General features: G+C 43.3%; 1 protein-coding gene across 2 annotated transcripts; it reads left to right on the plus strand.

The window, feature by feature from the left end:
* The first annotated feature begins 9,381 nt into the window (after positions 1-9,381).
* Positions 9,382-12,430, plus strand: LOC133890896 (protein FAR1-RELATED SEQUENCE 5-like). 2 transcript variants are annotated; one of them, XM_062331521.1, is made up of 4 exons: positions 9,382-9,532; positions 9,630-9,769; positions 9,957-10,120; positions 10,615-12,430. In XM_062331521.1, exons 2-4 carry the CDS (start codon positions 9,667-9,669, stop codon positions 12,406-12,408), a joined length of 2,061 nt encoding a protein of 686 aa, XP_062187505.1. In that variant the 5' UTR covers positions 9,382-9,532; positions 9,630-9,666; the 3' UTR covers positions 12,409-12,430. The 2 variants fall into 2 exon arrangements, with proteins under 2 accessions (XP_062187505.1, XP_062187506.1); XM_062331522.1 differs by having other exon boundaries at positions 10,018-10,120.
* The last annotated feature ends 8,981 nt before the right edge of the window (positions 12,431-21,411 follow it).

Raw genomic sequence — 21,411 nt, forward strand, 5'->3', positions numbered from 1 at the left:
AAAAGTGCAATCAATTAATCTCATATATGTGAGTAATGAGCTAATATATTGAAGTAATTAAACTAGAGAAATAAGTTGATAATGTGAACTAATATCTCTATGAAGTATGTACAATCAGAAGTTATCTAAACTGAAACCGCAAGGACATTTTTCTTAACAATGGTTGTTCGTTTATGAGCAAAAACAAGATGCAGCACTGCAGCAAAAACAAGACTTGTACAAGATGCAATTAAACGGGGCATCTTTGGATCAAAATTTCCAGTCTAAGTAAGCAGCTTTCTGTGCCCAAATGTAAAAAAAGAAACAGATGCAGCAATGCAGCAGGAGTGATGAAGTGGGGGACAGATCATAAATATTAACATTTAGCAGCAGACATTCGCATATTTGGTCGAGATCAAATCAAATGTTAACATTTAGCATCAACATAGCAGCAGACATTCGTATTTGCATTTAGCAAGAACCTAGCAGCATATATTTGCAGCAGAAGATGTATCTAAAAATGCCAAAGCTGAAACCTTTCTTTGCCCTGATGCAAGTTTCCTCAGGATTCACCTACAGGAGCACTAGAGGATGCAAAAACGCATGTGATACAAAGATATCTCAAGGAGTAAACATGTCCTGGACAACAAGTCACCGGGCCAAGGGGCCAATCTGAGAACCAATCTTGTGCATTAGTCTTGTTCGTCTTGTTTATTGTCTTTCCAACCATTGGCGCGGAATCAGCAGCGGCGAAGAGATCGTAGTTGCAAACGATGGCGATTGGTGAAGGGCACGAGTTCTAATGACAGGCTCGTAGGTGATTAGATTTCGTTAGTGACTAACAACACGCACAAGAACAAGACGAACAAGCAAGACTAATGCTAGAAGGTCTACACCTTTGACCGTGCCCTTCGCTACAAGACGCACAAGAACAAGACGAACATTGGCATACAAGACGAACATGCTTGAAGGTCAACATTTACAGACGAACAGTTATATCTTCAACACGCACAAGAACAAGGGGCTCACCTGCAGCGGAGCGGAGGTGGCGGGGTAGGCTAAGGACGAGGCGAGCTGGAGATCGGAGGAGGAGGCGAAGAGCTTGTGGCCGATGTCACCTCCAGATCTGGGAGGCGGAAGGGGAGGAGAGGACGACAGTGAGCACTTCGGGTACCGACGATTCGTTGAAAAGGAATCGAGTGTCCGGAGGCGGAGCTGGAGGAGACGTCGTCGATCGGGGCCGACGAGCGGTGACGTAGCCGAGGGTTTGGTCGCTTCGGTGTAGGAACATGACGGGGTGAATAGGCGATTTTAATAATTAATAATTTAGTGATAAAAAAAAGACTTAGAAAGATAAACAAAAGATCATTGAAGCTATTTAAAGCAACAAGAACTAAGTCGAGGTTTATAATACTATGATGACATGTAACAATTTATATTTTAAAAGATAAATTGTATAAATATAAGACACAAGAGATGACACTTTATTTCGTGTTATCGATGATTTATCGATCATCTCTAATCCTTATTGAGGTAAATTCAAGCTTTTAACCGCTTTTCTATCAAGTATATTATTCTCACCCAAAAAAATAGCTCACACAGAGCAATTTAATCTTAAGTCAGAATTAGAACAACGAACTACTCAATACCTCAATTTCACTAGAGTAGCACTTTACCGCTCCGGTGATGCGTGCTCAAAGCCCTTTCACAATCACACCACCAATGTGGCTCCTTCACAATCTTCTTTGTAGGGCTCAACGGTGCAAACTCCTCCAAACCGTCTAAAAGGCTCATTGGTTTTATAACAACAATGCAATGCACTAGATCCTCTCACACTCTCAAATGTGCCATCACTAAGGCAAGAGAGAGAGAGGAGGAGGACAAGTGCTCAAAGGATCAGAATTGAGTGCTTCATATACCCTTTGAACCAACAAAGGGTCTATTTATAGCCCACATTTGAAAATATGATTGTTGCTGTTGATTTGACAACATTGCGACTATGATAATTAGACCGCAGGTCATCTGGCAGTCGAACCGCCAACCGTACAACTTCTACTAAAACGTGATGATTACACTGACACGTGTCTGGCGATTAGACCACCCAGTGTATCGGTTATACTACGAGCCGGGAACATAATACCAAAACTCTTTGTTCCTGGGTGGTCAGTCCTACTGACCTCAATGGTCAGATCATCTGGCCTTGGCGGTCAAACTGGCTGACCTCCGTGGTCAGACCATCACCCGAGTAAAGGGTTCAAATCCCTCTGTTCCTTTACGGTCAGACCGGATCATACACTCGGTCAGACCAGGCCATACACTTGGTCATACAAGGGCTAAAGTTCTACTCAACATTGACCAAAATTATATAGTGGTTAGACCAGCCATACCCGGTGGTCTGAGCACCACACATGAAACTCAACAGAAAACACATTTTCTATATAGCAGTTTAACCAGCCACTTCTGGCGGTCAGATCGCCACAACACAGAACTCCTAAATGCTTTGTTTTCTTTGGTTCTTCTCAAACTAAAATCTCATTCTAGATGAAATACAAGTTTAAGCAATGTTACACTTTTGATATCTCACGTAAACACATATCAACTCCTCTTAATAGTAAGATACTTATCCTATCAAACCGTTTTTCTTCTTCTCTAAACACCTTTGATCGATAAAAGAAAATACCATACATTTATACCTTTGCCTTGAGCTAGCTATTTACATATCTCCACATATGCTTCTTTTAGCTTCACGATACCTTTAGACTAACCTTTAAGGTGACAAATGCGACAAGGAGGGGCGACCAGTCTCGTTTAACAGATTACGTCGGATGGGAGGGGTATCGGGCTTCTATATGCCCGTATCCAATTACACGATAATGGATTACAACCTGCCTAAAACAAATAAGATATAAAAGATTCAATTAACATTCTGAGCTGATTACGTCACAAAAGCTCGAACCAAACACTACCTAAGCCTTTATTAGTCCAACATTTAATCAGGTTTTGGAGTATGTTAATTTAGTCGACCTCGCCTGAGGCATATGGAGCCTGAGACGAAGATACTAAGCCACTACACCGGTCCACCTACGTGACCTAGCCGGGTATACTAGGCCGTGCGTGTTAGGTCGGGCGGTCTAGCCAGGCTGAGCAGGCTTGGTGTTGGGTTGGGCCGGTGGGCTTTGCACGAGTCGACACTTCACGATATGGCCCACTGGCTGACAGTGCATGTGTTCTTTGTGAGTACTGTGCTGTCAGTGCAGGAGCGTCTTTCTTGTAGGATGTTGGAGGCACAGTTGTACACGACACAAGTCACGACGGCACACACTCGCTCTAAAAAACAGAGGGGCTCAAACCTCTTATTCATGACGTACTTGGGAGCTTTTTTAATTTTTGGGTGTGAAAGAAGAATGGAAGAGAAGGCAGAGGAATGAGGAAGAAGAAGAGGGAGAGTTCCTCTAATTTTTAGTTCTGGATTCACCTCTGTCTTCTCCTATCTAGAGGTACTACAGTGAATAATTGCCTATACCGATGTCACTTCCGGTATTTCACAATTATGAAGATTACAAAAGGAAAATGCCTGCCTTTGGTGTTGTGAAACTACAATCCGGCTGATGTCCCAACGTGCACAAACGTGAGAAATGACTACCGACAAGATCGATATCGTCACTGAATGGTCAGCAGAATGAAAATAAGATCGAACAATACAAAATTTTCTCAAGAACAAACTCCAACTGTAGCGTATCTCGATCCCAATTCCCAGCACATCCGATGAAATCGTTGCAAACATTGACTGATCAGGAACAAGAACGATATAAAATTTTCAACGTCGACAGTTCCCAGTATTTCCATGTCTAACTTACTAAAACATGCAAGGATATATAATATATATAAGATTTCAATTGAAATGGTCGGAAGGAAGCTACAACCTCCATCCTAGGACTCTTACACACACACATATAGCAACACATACTGACAGGCCTATATTGTACCCTTACACCTCCCTCTTCGCTCTCACATACCCTCACTCTCTCTCTCATACTCTACTACCTTGTCACTGGCGATCAATCCTAGCTCTTGCATGCATGCGGCTGCTGCTTAATTTATTTGCATGCGACGACGCGCAGCTGTTTCAGGGGAACGACTCGGCCTCGTCGGAGGTGAAGAAGATGCGCCTGAACTCCCAGTCTTCTTCCTTCGTCAGCTGCATCGCCTTGCCCGCGGCCCTCCTGGCCCTCTTGCCCGCCCGGACGTCTGCGACGAGCTTCCGCCTATGCTCGAAGAGCTCCTCCAGGAAGAACTCGTACCTGCACTCCGGCGTGCAGAACCCCATATCCCTGCAGCCCAAAAAGGAAACCAGCCATGCATGCAGCTCAACAACGTCGATCTCTTGGACAGGAGTGCAGTAGATAACGTGCTCGTGTGAGCAAGTGATCGTTAATGCTTCGCTAGCTAGCTCGATCGAGGCTTACATGTACATGTAAATGCTCTTGCCGCCCATGTGGCGGCTGCAGAGCCTGCAAGCGAGCATGGACTCGTCGACGCGGAACGGGGTGCGCGGGGTGCCGCAGTAGGGGGTGTCGCACGCGCCGTTGCAGCAGAGGTCGGTGGTCAGCGCCATGATGCTCCGCGCGCCGGCGCGGACGGGCTCGGCGACGCGGAGGCACGCCGAGGCGGGCTCCACTACGGCGGCCATGAGGCCAACGCCGATCTCAGGGTTGCAGGGAACCCCGGTCGTGAACGGCCCCCCTGTGCGCTTCTTCCTGGGGGTGCACCGCCGCCGCGCCGCAGGGACGGCGAAGGAGCTGTCCTCGGGGATGCGGACGCCGCGGGACGACGACAACCAACCGGATCCCGCCATGGCCACCAGGTTGCGCACAGACTCCTTCCTGCTTTCCAGCATTGCCGTTGCTCGAGTGCTGGTGCTTGTGCTCGCACTGTGTGCTCGAGAGGGAGAAGAATGGGAGTGAATTGCTGTGTGGAGTGTGGAGGGATAGAGGGGGTTTATATTGCCCTGGAGGGATAGAGGAGGTTCCTTGCTCTGATGAATTTCTGTGCCTTTTGTGCCTTTTTTTTCTCTAGAAAAAACTGCTGCGTTGGCAGAATCATCAAGATGATGCATAGATTGTCACTTCTACATGGGGAATTCTTTGTCTAGTATTTATTTTTTTTAAGGATTTTGAGTCGAGAAGAGAAAAAAAAATGAATTCTTCCCAGACAATTGATTGATGGCCGACACAATGTATCATGGACATAAATATATATGGCCTATCGCATAGCAACACCTTATATTATAAATGTATATGGCCTCTTGCATAGCCACACTACAAGCTACGCAAGCACCATGTCATGCAATCAATGTCCGAGGAGGTATTTTACACCAAAGAAAGAGATGCAAGCTTTAGTTTAGCCAAGAAAAGGATGTAGAGGTTTTTTTTTTTTTTTTGACAAACCCTAAGTTATTGGTGGATTTCAGAATTTTTTCCTAAAATAAACAATCTTTGTCGAGAATTAATACAAACCTTAAATGTAATAGCAAAGAGAAATTAGACTTCCACTCGAAGCATTGGACCCAACCCTCTCATCACAAGAATTGCATCAAGCTAGCAAATTAGGATAAAATCATGTACCTTACTGCGATTTTTTACATCGACTTGGATTTGCATCATTCTCGATTGTCTCGAGATGCCTTGATCCGCACCTCTTCTCACCCAGATAAAAATGAACTTTGAAATTATATTTCTCTTACGGAGCCTAGCCTCGACACCGAATGCTCACTCTTTTTCCTGGCATCTGCGGTGTGGTGTTCAAAATGTAAATCAATTCTACTCCGGAGGAGGACTCAACAGAAGAACAGCGGTTCTGATGGCTAACCTAATTAATTTGGCTATGTGGATTCTAAGGCCCGAAGAGCCGAAGCTCCGTTTTTATAGACGGCACGGAAACACCGTTTCGCCCCTTACACTTTCCTTATATTCTTCCTAATCCCTAAATTTATTAATATTTACAACACACAAATACTGTACCACACCGTGCGGGGGGGGGGGGCAAGTGGTGTACACTTAATTACCAAGTACCCAAACTCTGGATAAGAGGAAAATTATAATGATGAGCTGTTTGGATGGAGAGTAGTGGAATATAATTGTTTAGAATTAGATAATATTCTTCAAAGATTCGAGACAGAGTTATTAAAAAAAAAGATAGAACGCAGCCGTCTCACTTTGAACGTGACACTGACGATGGGTCCGAAGTAGTAAAATGGATTCGTTTCATTCCACCCACCAAACAAGTAGCTATATATAAATAAAATTATCACATTCTTAAATATATAAATAAAATTATTTTATCACATATCGCACTCTAACCAAATACTGTCATAAATACCAAGTACCCAAACTCTGGAAAAGAGGAAAAATGTAATGGTGAGGTGAACCGCATGCCGATATTCGGGTCGCTGACTCGCCGGGCCGGCCGGGGTGCGCGCGCGCGGCGTGACCCCCGCAATTAACAAACCTGTCAGCGACTGCGCGCGAGAACGTTCACACGCCAACCCGGCCATGCATGCATATCCAGCCACGCGAAACGTTTCAGTTCAGAGCGCAGTGGCCGGGTCCGTTCTTGCGAGCCTCTGGCCGGCCCTCGCCGATCGTGCTGCGCTCCGACGTGTAAAGCAGCTAACGTTCCATTGGGACGATAACTTCAGTTACCAGTTTCAATTTGGCGCAAACGGAGCGGTTTTTGTCTCGAGCCTTGCAAATCGCAGGAGCTTTTTTTAAGCCTTTTGAGCGGTGAAGATTAATTGCTAGCTGTTGAGTGTGCGTGCGTGGTAAGGAAGGCAGTGCATGCATGGCACTGAGCAAGGTTCAAAAGCGACGAGGTAACACAAGCATACGATCGATGTCCCGTTTTGGATGTATGTAAGAGCCGTTTTTGTACGTTTTTGTGAGGGACCAACATGTGAGCTTAGATGGGCTTCGCCAAGGAGAAAGTACTAACAAAAAGCCTACTAATGGATGATAAAGACCATCTCCAACAAGTGCTGCTATCCATATCCATCACTATAGCTCTTTTTGCCGATCATCCCATGCGGCAAACGGCTCTAGCAGCTCTCCTTTTCTGCTGCTAGCGATAGGGAGGAGATGACCTTAAATTTAAGGTATTATTTCTTCCTCTTATCACTAATTATAAAAACTTATAGGTAAATTTAGAGAGAAGAGAAGAGTAATGTAAGATAGAAAATATAATAATTGCTGGGGATGAAAAATAGTATATGCTATAATAATGTTACAGGATATTATAATAATATTATAGGGGATAAATGTTTAAAGTATCTACCAGAGATTATCTAAACTAGATATAGACTTATGTAGGTCCACTAGATATTTTATATTAGGCCCAAACGCTAAGCACAGGCCCAGCCTAATGCAGGGTCTGTTTGGTTTCAACCTCATTTATCTCAAAATTTAGGTCACTAAATTTGATTTTTTTTTTTACTATCCCTGAATACTCATCCCCAAACACTAAATTAGATCAGTAAATTTGATTTATAGATGCAGGTGTTGCTATTTATAAGGCCATCTCTAGCAAACACTATAAAAATTCATCCTCTATAATACTATTACAGTATCCTCTAATACTATTACAGTATCTTCTATTTTTTTATCTTCAACAGCTATCTTATTTTTTACCTTCTATTACTCTACTCATCTATTTAGACCCACAATCATCCATCATAAACAGTATTGCGGGCAGCTCGAACTTGCCGCAAATGTGCCAGACCGATATGCCACCCTCATCACTGTAGCAAACATTTAGCGCTCTATAATGCTTCTGTTGGAGTGGCTTCTGCGGGCGCTGGATCCCGTATCGGTGTTGGAGCGGCTTCTGCAGGCGTTGGATCCCGTATCAGGTCCTGTAGCACCAGACAAAGTCTCTGCTGGAGACGCCCTAAACGCATAGCTACAATGCGGACGGCACATTTCAGTTACATCGCAGCAAAAAGCTCTTGCAACAAGGTCTGGAGCCCTCATAAAAAACCATCGATCAAGTTTCAGCAGACACCAACACGATATATTATCTCTATTTTCATTTACTTATCACCAATTTTTTATTATAGTAATTTTATCCTTGTGTTTTCTATGAAAAATTTATAAATATATAAAACTTTTGTATTATTAGATTTACTGTGAAATGTACTTCATTAATATTTCATATTTTTAAATATTTGTAACTTTTTCTTAAAAAACGTAAAACCAAGATTACTACAGTAAAAAATCGGTGACAAGTAAATGAAAAACAGAGCAAACTTAAACGGAGTATCTCGATGCTGTGCATCTGTCCGGGATCCACAGAATTCTAGACCCTTTCAAGATCGCGGGATTTGACACACGTCATTTGAAGAGACAGTAGTTAGACCAGAACTAGTTCGTGCAACAATAGCTCCACATGAAGTACGCATCCAGAAGACAAGTTTGCCGCAAAGTCCTCATAACTGCAGTACTAGTCCAATCACAGGCTACTAGTGAAATCAGGTTCATGCCAAGAACTACTCTACTCTGGTTTGTGGAGTGGTCATTCTCATCAGTTCCTCCACCTGTGGCCACAGCTCGGGTTGCAGCAGATGAAGTACAGCGTCAGGCCTTGCTCTCCCGTAGTTGGGGCCTGTGAATTCAAGGTGTCAATGTACATGGAACGGAGTAAAAATTAAGTGCGGGAATAACAGAAATACATAATGAGCTGATGTCCCAAACAGCCCGCGGGTACAAGGATTCCAATACTAGCGGCAATGAATCAGTTGATACATTTATGTACCAAAATTAAGCAATAAGTGGCCTGATACGCAAAAAAGTCAAGGGCAACCAAGCAGCTTCTACTAACAATAACTGGTTGGTACTGGCAATGAAATCAAAAGTAAAGAGTCAAACCCTGCGAGCACGTGGAGCTTATCTTCTTGAACAGGCCAAAAAATTGGAATGTTAAATGGTGGATATTGATTTTATTCCATCTGGACAGGTTGGTTTCAAGTTATCATTGTATGAACTAAGTGGATACCGCAGGGCTCATTGATCCAATTTGGCTTTGCTGCAGATGAAACCCTCCCTAAACACAATAATTCCCGACCAACCATGCAACAGTATGAAGGAGACGAACGCTGAAAATTTCTTCTTCGCTTTTACCATTCGCTGCAGAATTTGAGAGCACTCTGGTGTCCTCGTCGCCTGTGTCTCTCACCTTGCGCTGCTTGTCCCTTTCTCGCCTTCTCCCTTCTGCTCCTCTCCACTGTGAGGATTCTGGCAGGTGGGTCCGACATGTCAGTGAATCATAGAAGGTCTAACCTGGGCCCATCTGAGCGAACACGTACACGTGTCGAGCTGTGGTCGCAGCCGCAGACGATCGCCTACCCCGCCGCCGCATCGGATCCCGCCGACCCCTCCCCTCCGACTCCCTGCGTCCGCTAGTCCCCCCGCGCTCCAAACCCTAACACCAATCCGGAACAGCCGAAACAGTTCGCAAAATTCGCTCGGAATTTCTCTCCAAACTACTCCCGGTTCCTCCTCTGGTGCGAATACAACTCGAGATTGCCATTTTTGCGAATTTGTTTTCTTTTTTTTGGGGGGGGGGGGGGGGATCTGCTGATGCGGGTGTCGCCATGGCAGGGTGGTGATGCAATGATGCACATGCTGGTGGCCCCGGATGGGGGCGGAGGGGAGCTGCAGCAGTACGCCGCGCCGCCGGCAGAGCAGGAGCTGGAGCTCCACCGCGACAACGCCGACGACGGCCTCGACGGCCACGTGCGGTACGTGCTCGCGTTCAAGAGCTTCTTCCTGTCACTGTGCTTGTGGCAAATCACTCGTCTTTAGTCGCTGTTGGTGCTTTGGGGAAGGGAATGGTCTCGCCTCTGGGCGGTAGTTGCTTGCGGTGGTGCGGTGACAGTGCGCTTGCTCCACTCCAGAATTTATTTATTTTTGCTTCTCCTATTGCAGAAACGGTTTTGGTTAAAGCGTGGTGTTTGAATCTGTCATTCATTTATTGTGATTCGATCAGGTGCCTGCGGTGTGGGATATCCGGCAATGCAACGCCCCATATGCGGCGTGGCCCTGATGGCCCAAGAACTCTTTGCAATGCGTGTGGCATTGCTTACAGGAAGGTAAAACCATGCCCTTATGTTATGGCGCAGTTATCTCATAGTTGTTTTCGACTTTTCTTATGTTACTTGATCCGCGACACTTGCTTTGCAATTTGAGTGTTGTGGAGTTCTCTTTATCAACTCCTTGGAGATGTTATAGGTAGGCATAGACTCCATAGAGTTAACTTTATGATTCACAATTACTATTTTTCCAACAGTATTGTTGGTGCCATAGTTTGGACTAGGTTTCATGCATTGTAAGGACTTTTCTCCCTTGTATGTCGGAGGTTATATATTATGATTTTTTTTTAACCTACAAGCAACCATGTACCTCTAACACAGAATGTCAGTCCTTATATTGTGTCAGCTGCTGTTGTACAATTTCGAACTCTTTTCAAAAAGGAATTATTGATCCAGTATCTTTGATGATCATGAAATCCATTTTGGCATATTGACAATCTGGTGCAACTAAACCTCATTGTGTCCTTGAACTCATTTTACGATTGATTCTCCAGGGGAAAATGAGAAGAATGATAGAAGCTGAACCACCGATAGATGAGGCTGCGCTTGCGAAGCTGGTTCCAGAGGTTGGCATGGAATTTGAGAGTGAGGAAAAGGCATACGAATTCTACAATAAATATGCTGGCCATGTTGGCTTTAGTGTTCGGAAAAGTACATCACACAAATCTTCTGAAAATATTACCAAAGTAAGAACTTTTGTATGCTCAAGAGAAGGTTACAATAGGGATAAAAAATCATTGGAAGCCAAGAAACCAAGGTTGGATACACGAATTGGTTGCCCAGCAAGGTTGATTATTAAAGTCACACTAGATTGCAAATATAGAGTAACTGATTTTAAAGCAGACCACAATCATCAGTTGGCCCCTCCTTCGACGATGCATATGTTAAGGTCACAGAGGATATTAACAGAACTTCAGTCTGGAGAAGCAGAACTATCAGATGATTCTGTAGTGACACCAACAACAAAAGCAACTGGTGATCTTGTAGTGAGACAAATTGGATTCCTTCGAAGTATCTCTCTCCTTCCAGCAGATTACAAGAATTATCTCCGCTCCAAGCGTATGAAAGCTATGCAACCTGGTGATGGTGGAGCGATATTGAAATATTTGCAGACAATGCAAATGGATAACCCCTCTTTCTTTTACACTATGCAGATTGATGAGGATGACAAGCTGACCAACTTCTTTTGGGCAGACCCAAAATCTAGAGATGACTTCAACTACTTCAGTGATGTGCTCTGTTTAGACTCAACATACAAAATAAATGGATATGGCAGACCACTTGCATTATTCCTTGGTGTGAATCATCATAAACAAACAACTATTTTTGGTGCAGCTATGCTTTATGATGAATCATTTGAGTCATATAAGTGGCTTTTTGAGAGTTTTAAGATCGCCATGCATGGGAAACAGCCTGCTGTAGCTTTAGTAGATCAATCGATTCCGCTGAGTAGTGCAATGGCAGCAGCCTGGCCAAATACTACTCAACGAATTTGTGCTTGGCATGTATATCAGAATTCTCTTAAGCACCTCAATCATGTCTTCCAAGGTTCAAAGACATTCACTAAGGACTTTAGCAAATGTGTCTTTGGCTATGAGGACGAGGATGAATTCTTGTTTGCATGGAGAAGTATGCTGGAAAAGTATGATCTTAGACATAATGAATGGCTGTCTAAATTGTTTGATGAGAGGGAAAGATGGGCCTTGGCATATGATAGACATATATTTTGTGCTGACATCATAAGTGCGCTTCAAGCCGAGAGTTTCAGTAGTGTTTTGAAGAAATTCTTGAGTCCTCAGCAGGACCTGTTGTCCTTCTTCAAGCACTATGAAAGAGCAGTAGATGAACATCGCTATGCTGAACTGCAAGCTGACTTCCAAGCTAGTCAGAGCTATCCAAGAATACCCCCAGCCAAGATGTTAAAGCAAACTGCTCATACATATACACCAGTGGTGTTTGAGATCTTTCGTAAAGAGTTTGAGCTATTCATGGACTCTGTGTTATTCGGTTGTGGGCAAGTTGGGACTACCTCTGAGTACAAGGTTGCTCCATCTGAGAAACCCAAGGAACACTTTGTTAGATTTGATTCAAGCGATTGCTCCTGTGTCTGCACTTGTGGGAAGTTTGAGTTTATGGGTATCCCATGTTGTCACATGTTGAAGGTGCTGGATTACCGAAATATCAAAGAGTTACCTCAAAAATATCTGCTGAAGCGATGGAGAAGGACCGCCAAATCTGCAAATGAAGACAACCAATGCAATGCAGCAAATGCTAATGGTCATCATTGAATGCCCCTGTTCCTCTGCAAATCACCATAGGCTTCAAAGCTTTAATGCAATGATTCAAGTAACTAACTCCCAATACTCATCCGTACATAATGTATTGCCGTGTATTTATTGTGGCTGATGGCATACTTTATGAGTGCAGGACGCTTCCGTTTCTAGTGCGCATGAGAATTCATTTCATAGAAGCTCATGATGAAGGTACCAGAACTCGATGCAGCAAATTTCTCACTTTTACGCCTAATACATATGAGTTTTCATATGCCACCAATACCTCTTGTTAAATAATCTTATCTGGGTTAGTTCTGGGTCCATCTGGTTTTGTCGGTTCATCTTTGAAAATGGAAGGTCCCTGCTACAATCTGGGTGGTTGATGAGTCCAAAACAAAGTTTTTTGTTCTCCAAAATTCAAATTTTCCATGCATGACAAAAAAAAAATCATCTTTGATCATCCACTTGGACTATCTACTTTTGTACACAAGGGCCTGATTGCATCACTAGCTTTTCTGCTGGATATCCTAGCAGTGTGAGCTTCCAGCTGTTGGATTGTCTGTTGCCCTTCACGAGTGATCTTGACATTCATTTAGAAAGACAGCTTAAACAATTTCTCTATTCCTTGATGAATGCAGTACTCTTTTGAGATATAGTTTTTAACAACAGCTTGTGGTGACACCTGAGCCTTGGTTATATTTGATCATACAGTTCTATGTGCTTTCGATTCTGTTGTCTAACGCAGCAACTTACTTGCTTCAATTGCCATGCAGGATTAACTCCAACGATGACTCCACCGTTTACCTTGCAAGACTCCACATCATTTGACCATTGAAGCAGTGGATAGGCCGCAATCAAGCGCCCATGAATAAGTTGGCAACCTGTAAATTATTCAGCTGTAGGAAATTTCAGTTAATGAGGCACCGATCCTTAGCGTAGAGTAGATTATAAAAAAAAAAAAAAGAATCATGCTTGTATCGCGCTGTAAACAGTTCTGAAAATTTTGTGTATTCTGTAAACAGTCTCTCGTTATGCTAGCCCATTTATTACAAGTAAAAAATGTTATTCAGGCAGGTCAACAAGCTTGTCATTGTGGCTACTAAGGTCAAGAAGATGCATGTGAAGCTTGTGCAGGCAGCTGAGCAAGTAGACCCCTCATGATACGATGTTCAGTGCAATTCAGTTAGATTCAGATCTGGGGTTTCACCTGCAGCTGAGCTGGAAAGCCCGTGCATTGAAACGTTGGGGGCAAGCCAGACCAGCGTGGCATGGCTGTGGATCCCAGCTGGTCCGACCGGCCGGAGAACTACCGGCCGAGCCACCGTTGACGCTCCAGTGGACAGCGATGCTCTGTGCCTGCTATCTTTGGCTCGTAGATGACGCACTTGGCCTCGTGGTTCCTGTATGTGTATACACGCATTTGTACAATAATGCATGCGAATGTTATCATTTCTTCGACCATTATCGGAGTTCCATGATGTTAGTAGCATGTGTCCGTGAAATATTCAGTCAAGGTGCTTCCGTGCTGTTGTTTTTCCCCCCTTTTTCTTATTGTTCTCAAGGAGATGACTTTGAGCTGGGCAGTTATCCTTCCGTGAGACACCAACACCAATGAAAGATTTCAGCATGTGATCCATGGTACAATAGCTTGACAAGTCGCCAAACTGGTGGCTGGCCTAATGATACAGCGCCTTTGGTGTCTCGTGGCTTACGGTCACGGTTCTGAGTCGTATGGCCTACAAGCTAAGCGAGCGAGTTTGTCGAGGATTTTTGGGATTTCATTCGGTGATCTCTTGGGGTTTCCCAGGTCCAGAGGAAGAAGAGAAAGCCTCTACCTGTGTCCGCCAGTGCTCAGGTCCTAAGAATGTCTTTGATAACCAAGTGGCACTGCTACCCTGCTACCTTTCTGAAGATCAACGACCTCTGCTACTGTTCCATTGGCGTGCTTCAGTCCCGGTCCCGTTTGAGCATCATATACCGTATGGTGACCGGGACGTCACAGCCGACTGGTATGCGAATGCCATGCAGAAGAGTGAGCCTGTCGCCGCTGCGCGACGTCGGCATGTCCTTCGCTGGCGCAGCGTGTTGGGCGAAAGAAACAAAAAAAAAGAAGGGTTAGGGTGGTCCATGGCTGAAGAATGTTGATGCTTCCTGCCTAATACTCTTCTCGCTCTCTCGGTCGTGAAAGGGCGTGACAATGATAATTGCAATGCCTCGCTCGCTCGTTTCATATGCCACATTAATCAGGCCTCTCCATAAATCTACTCTTTTTTTTCTTCATCAACTTTTCGAGAAGCGCAATACAAGGTGATGGAGTGACGACTAGCGCCTAATCGCCGATCCGGCAGGACGGGATCTCTGACGTATTGTATGTCCGCTAACACGTGAGACTCGGATCCATATGTCAGCAAATATGCAATAGCGATACAATACGTCAGAGGATCTATGTCCATCGAACAGGAGGATGATGACTAGTACTAGACATTGCCTATGTGGTGCTATGAATAGGTAATGCACCATGGACAACTCTTGTTGCTACGCCAAGCCTCATAGGCTCAGAGATCATACTGAACTACTCGTGCAATACAGGATGTGTTTAGTTGTTTGAATTTATCATAATCTGATTCGGTGAATGTGTATAATTTTAGCAAGAAGCGTATTTGTTTGCTCATATTCACACTTCTGGTCTGATCCAACGGATACAAATATACACCTTTAGTTTGGCCTGGGTTTGGTCCAGTGGATACAGGCTCCTGCATCCACTCATGCAGATAGATACACTTGTTAGAGTCACAAAATCATCTTCATACGAGCAATCAATCACAATCTTAACTCTTGCATCCACTCATACAACCATATACTTAATCAACTAGACAAATACAACTAAGGGTGAAAACGAGTCAAGCCAAGCCTCTTGGCTCAAATGACGAGTCAAGCCTGCCTCTGCTCGGTAAATGAAATGAGCTAGAAAAGCGCTCGATTCAGACTAGAGCTGGCTCGATAAAGCTCATAAGCCATGGCTTACCAGACCACCAGCCCACTCACCTAACCTATTTACATAGCTTACCAGGTCACCAGCCCACTCACCCAACATATTTAATTGACAGCTATGATTTCATCATGACAAAAGCTGCCAGCCCCCACCGGCCACCGCGCCATCGAGCCCCGCCTTTCGTTGGGTTACCGATGCCCGGCGCTGGACCCCACCATCCACCACGCCGCTGACACCCGACACCAAACCCAGTCGTCTACCGTGCTACCGCTGTCCATCGACCACTGCGTCAACGCCTGCACGCGTCACGTCGTACCAACGCCCGACACCAACCTACCCTCCACCAACGCTGCAAACCTTGTTCATCACGCGTTGCCTCTCATCGCTTAGGCCACATTTCGATGGTGGCGTGGTTGCATAGAGGCAGTGTGGCGTGAGGACAGTAGCACACACCTAAGCGTCGTAAGCTGCTGTGCCGACTCGCCTCGCCCTCCCACGTCGCCCATCATAGCACGCCCATCGTCACCTCCTTCTCCCTCGTTGGCGATGACATCAGTGGAACCGTGCGGAGCACTGTCTCTCCTGCCTTCTCCGTAGAAGATGCTACAGGTTTAGTCTGACTCGCAAACCACTCGCGAGCTAGCTCAGATTTGATTCAATTAAAAAATAAGCCAACAAGAAGACTTAAGCTCAACTCGTTTAAACAACCAGCCGATCCAAACCGAATCAAGCCTTCACAAATCCGAGCTAAGCGAAGCTTTTTTTTTTCCATAAAACCAAAACCCCCATCCGGAAAACAAACGCACCGATGAGCCACCGACAAGGCCCCGCACCTGCACGGCTGCACCGGATCTCGCGCACGCGTCTCCGCGGCGTTGCCCCGCGGTCACGCCACGCACCGGACAGGACACCGCGCATGTGGCTGACGCCGATCCGCGACCGCTTCAGGCTCAGCTCTGTACCACCACTGCGGCTGCAGCGGGCACGGGGCCATGCACTCGCGCACATGCTGCGGGATTTGGCGTCGGCACTCAGCAGCCTGCTTCTTGTGCTCGCTGCTCTCTTTGCGGCGGCCAGCGTGCCCCGGAAGCCTCCGAAGGTCCATGATTGATGATTTGTCGCTGCTTGGTCTATAACCACCTGTAAATTACTTGTTACTATCGAGTTTTACCGCTGGCCAGTTCGCTCAAGAGCTAAGCCGATCAGATTTGGTAGGTAATATATAACGAGGAAAATGAATCTGTACGAAGTATGTACTTTCAGCTTGATCAATAATGGATTTTGTTATAATTAAAATAAGTACTATTTTGCAGAATATATATATTTCTTTATAAGTGAACATATACTACTTTATAAATATATATTCTACATTCTGATATACTATTTTTTAAGATATGCATACTTCTTTTTGATATGTATATTTTACTTATAAAGAAATATACATATATCAAAAAATAATATATATATATATATATATCATAAAATAGTATATATACTTTAATTATAATGAGATCAACAATAAATCAAATCAGAGTATATACATTAACGGTTATAAGAGGCAACGGAAGAAGGTAGACAGAATTGCCAAAGGTTGTAAGAGTAGATGTTTCTCTTTTCAACGCAATTTATATGTAATCCTTCCCTTTCCTTAAAAACTCATGTAGAAATATCAAGTATTGGGAAAATTGGCATTGTACGGTGTTCCAATTACGTGCTGAAGCCTTTCCTTTGCCTTGTTTTATCGAGCCCTAACCAAAAGCGCGCTCACTCTATCATCTTCAGCTCCACTACACACATCGACACTTGCCACTATGGGAGCAGCTTTAGGTTCCGTTTGGTAGAGTTTTAGAAGCTGATTTCGCTCTGAAATCACTCCCAGCGCTGTCAAATGGGTTGGTCGGGGAGTGATTCTGCGCAGGAATCACTTCCCGTTTTGTATAGTGAAGTAGGAGCTAAAAAAACTAGTTTTCACCTGATTCTTAACTGATTTTCCTCGATTTTAACATAATATCCTCTCAGAAATCACTTCCAGCACTAACATACCAAACGATTTTACAAACAAAATCACCCTCACCAAATAACCCCTTAATCGTACTGCCATTTGTGACGCGAACTACTTCGCGCTGCCAGTGCTAACTTAGCACAGCTTAAGTACGGCAAATCAGAGCTAAAAAGCCGTTAAAACGGGATCGATCCGGTCGTTGGCCGATCCTCATCACCGGCGATTGAAAAACAAGCGCCGGGTCTCGTCACCGGTCGCAGCAATGGACTCTGCCTTTTTCTGCCATCCTGCTCCATCAATGGAAAAGGTTGAAGCCTGATACGATCTGGTTGATGTTTCTGGTTCAGAGGCTCATGAGTCATGAGCTCGTTGATCGGGTGCTAAATTTGGGGGCGTCCCTTTCATGGGAAGAAGCCAAAAGAACAGAGCGTCGCGGGTGCTGTTGCTGTTCATTCTCTGAATGGACGAAGCTTAAAGTCTGGGCTCCATTGATTAGGACTTGGCTGAGCTCCAAAGCAACCTCCCGGAGGTTCGCCTAATACGTGATTATTTCGCGTCTACGTCTCGAGCTGATCGTGTTTTTCCTCGCCGTAATCACGATATGTAAGGAAGCATTTTTCAGTGTTATCGATGTGCCTGCAACTGCAAGGCTCCATTTCCCCGCAATTTACGACCGGTTACCAGAATTTTATTCCCTTGGCAATTTTCGCTGGACTTTCAGAAAGAAATTAAAATTACGCGCCGGATCGTGTTGGTCTGTCGAATTTCCAGTTTTTTTTGGGTGACTAGTAAGAACCTGTTTGGACCCAGGAATGTGAATCGAACTCAGGATTTGCTTGGATGGAACCTTAAATGGGTCCTATTCGTTATTCTTTGGTGCTCGATCATCACCAGTGTTACTTGAACATGGTTCAGACTTGGATGTTCGTTTCAACAAAAAATTTAAACACATAAAATGTAACTTAAAATTCAAAACGGATGTTGAAATTGAACTCGAATTCGAAAAAAAAAAACACTGATGCCTAAAAAGCATTGATCATCAGTACGTACAAAACTGACAAGATGCTTTCGATAAGGAAAGATTTGGTTACGTCTAGCCAAACTCGAGAGTATCCCAAAAGGAACAGGCGGTGCCCCGAAGCATCAGTACGCAGCAGATGGCCCCAAGCTGCCGGACGAGCGACACGTTTGCCTCCGCTGTCATCTCTGACAGAGAAGTGACAGAGCCACTGACCGCTAAGTGACAGTTAACAGATCCCCTCGTGGACACGAATCTTAAAGCTCGACCCCAACAGATTAATCAATCAAATCTCATTTCTTTTTTAAAAAGTATCAATTAATCAATTAACCAACCAAGCAATCAAATCTCTGGAGGGAAAAGGAGACCAGACAAAGGAACGCATGATTTGTCCTCTCCAAAGCATGCTTTGCAAGAGTAGAAAGCAAGATACTTCCTAAATCAAAGCACAATTTCATTTAAAACGATCGCTTTGGAAGTTAGAATCTTTGGTGCAAATTATTGTGTAAACATGCAAATAGTGAATAACTTCTTATTGCAAAATAACACTTCACTGATAGAATGGTGGGATCATTTGTAGCATTTACATAGAGATTGGACGAACTATATTTACTATTTGCATGTTTACCTCCATTTGTTTGTGTTGCACCAGATGTCACTCTCCATCTTGTCCAAGCGTCGGCTAGTTAATTTTTCAAGTTAAAAATAAAAGGAATTACAGATGCAAGATTAACGGCATGTGAAGTACAGGTGTGCAATTCAAAATACAAAAGACCTGAGGTGCCTATTTGTGTATATGCATGTTTTTTGTTTAACAAAAGTCAAATACCATTCAGGGTTATGAAGCAGTAGTGGGGGTTAAACTGGTCAAGAAGCTGCCAATCAGAAGGCCAGACTGATCGCTTGGCAGACTGCATGCTGAACTGTACTAAAGAATGTCTTAGCCCTTAATGTATCATTAGCAGCATTGCATGCTCAAAACACTTCTGTTTCGTATCCTGTTGACCTTTACTGTGGGCTGTGGTGTGTGCTCAACTCCAACAAGTGGCGTGTGTTTATTTATTTTTATCCAGTTGTTTGGAATCATCGGCTAGTGTTATATTGAGAGATGTGCCACCTCATTTTAAATGGGGAAAAATGTGCTCCTTGGGTCCTTTTTTCTTGAGATACTGAACCTTGTGAGGAATATTTTAATCAAGGAAGGAGGGTAAAAATATTAGTCTTCCTCTAGGTTAAAATTTTCATATCTGTGTAAGAGACCACATGTTCAATCCCTGGGAGTATTTGTTTTGAAGGATTTTCTGAGCACGGATGGATTTAGGTCAAACTCTGAATATTTTTAGATGTACATATAATCTAATAATTATATTAGGAATACTTGGTGGGTTGGCGAGTTAGATGAATTAAAAGTAATTTCATTTTTCTATGATTTATTGTTCATTTTGGTTTTGTTAATCAGTACCAGGAGTTGATAATTGCAGTTCAACAATGCTACCAACAAACAACGAGTACTCAGTTCTGGGGCTAGAGTAATAGATAAAAGAACCAATTGTCATTGTCCAATAAACAAGATTAAAGTAATGGATAAATCAAAGTTTGTTAGATATCTTGGGCTAGAATCTCATGACCTCAGGTGAGTTGAAAGGGACTGCGTTGGGTGATCTGTGAGCTTAATGTGCCAACAACTCTCTACGTCCTCAGCCAGTATAAGGGCATCTTTAGTTCATATCTAATAGTATCATGGTTAATTTTAATTAAGTGTGACTTATTAAAAAAAATATGACGAACAAATTCTTAACCACAAGTTGTAGCAGTCAACCAAATAATTATCTAAAAATCTTTAACATGATTAAAATTAGGTACGACATTGTTAGACTTAAACCAAACATACCCCTAATATTAACCTGTGTCAGCTTTTCCTTTTTCCAACCTGTTCATATGATTTCGGAAAGTACGAAAAAAAGAAAGCCAATTTATATTGTTTTGACAGAAAATATTGTTACTGAGCACATGTTGATGGAGGTAAAGATGCAAGTGAATTATTAGAGTTTTGGATCAGTGCCGTATAGGTATGACATGATCACGTCAGGCAACACAGTTTTTTTTTTTCGTTTCACAATTGTTTAAGTTGTTTTCACCGACAAGAGAGATAGGAAGTTAGCATCGGAGTTGCGTCATGATATATTCACTGTTTTTCTCCTTGTTTTTTTTAGCATCAGTACGACTTGTACATGCAATTCTCTCTCTTTTTTCCACCTTGGTCTACTCGTTACAGTTTTTTTTAGCATCGGCTGCAACAGTGGTCAACAGCAAGACCTAGATTATTGGGAATTGGTTTAGAAGAAAATTTAGAAAAGGATAATGAGCAGAAGATATAAAAGGAAATTAGAAGACCAATTATTCTTCAACTATTAATATCAGTTAAGCATGATTAGGCAGGCTAACCAAAGCTGTATTTGAAGGGGTTAAAAAAAAAGGCTATATTTGGAAAGGGAAATGTTCAAGTCACATAATAAATTGTTCAAATATATGCAAAAGGTGTGTCACTGTTGAGCTCTTGGGGCCCCAAGCTGTTCTAGAACAATCGGTCCATGATGTTAGCTTCAGGTCAGATGACCTGTTGTTTTAGGTGCAAGAGCAAAAATAGAAAACGAAATTAAAAGAAAAGAAAAATAAATTGCTCAACCACTGTTGATTTTACAAATTATACTTAGAAATGCAGTCAGTAGCATTCAAAGCAAGCATTTCAAAAGGGGGAGACTACAGAAATTACGAGCTCGTTGTTGAAGCTATATATTTTCCATAAGCTCAAGAAAAAGTCATCATCGAAGACATCAAATCAATGCAACACACTGGTTAAATAATCATGTAAACTTCCAAATGACTATTCACAAACTGTATATTATGAAATGGAAATACTGATTTTACACTAGTTAAATAATCATGTAAACTTCCAAACTATTCACAAACTGTATATTATGAAATGGTCCTTCTCAAACAGAAATC

The sequence above is a fragment of the Phragmites australis genome, chromosome 14, assembly GCF_958298935.1.
Source record: "Phragmites australis chromosome 14, lpPhrAust1.1, whole genome shotgun sequence".
Lineage (NCBI taxonomy): Eukaryota > Viridiplantae > Streptophyta > Magnoliopsida > Poales > Poaceae > Phragmites > Phragmites australis.

Coding starts and splice junctions, on each gene's coding strand:
- LOC133890896 (XM_062331521.1), top strand. CDS start 9,667: ATGGGGGCGGAGGGGAGCTGCAGCAGTACGCCGCGCCGCCGGCAGAGC. Junction 9,770..9,956: donor GGCCTCGACGGCCACGTGCG/GTACGTGCTCGC, acceptor CTCCTATTGCAG/AAACGGTTTTGGTTAAAGCG. Junction 10,121..10,614: donor GTGGCATTGCTTACAGGAAG/GTAAAACCATGC, acceptor TTGATTCTCCAG/GGGAAAATGAGAAGAATGAT.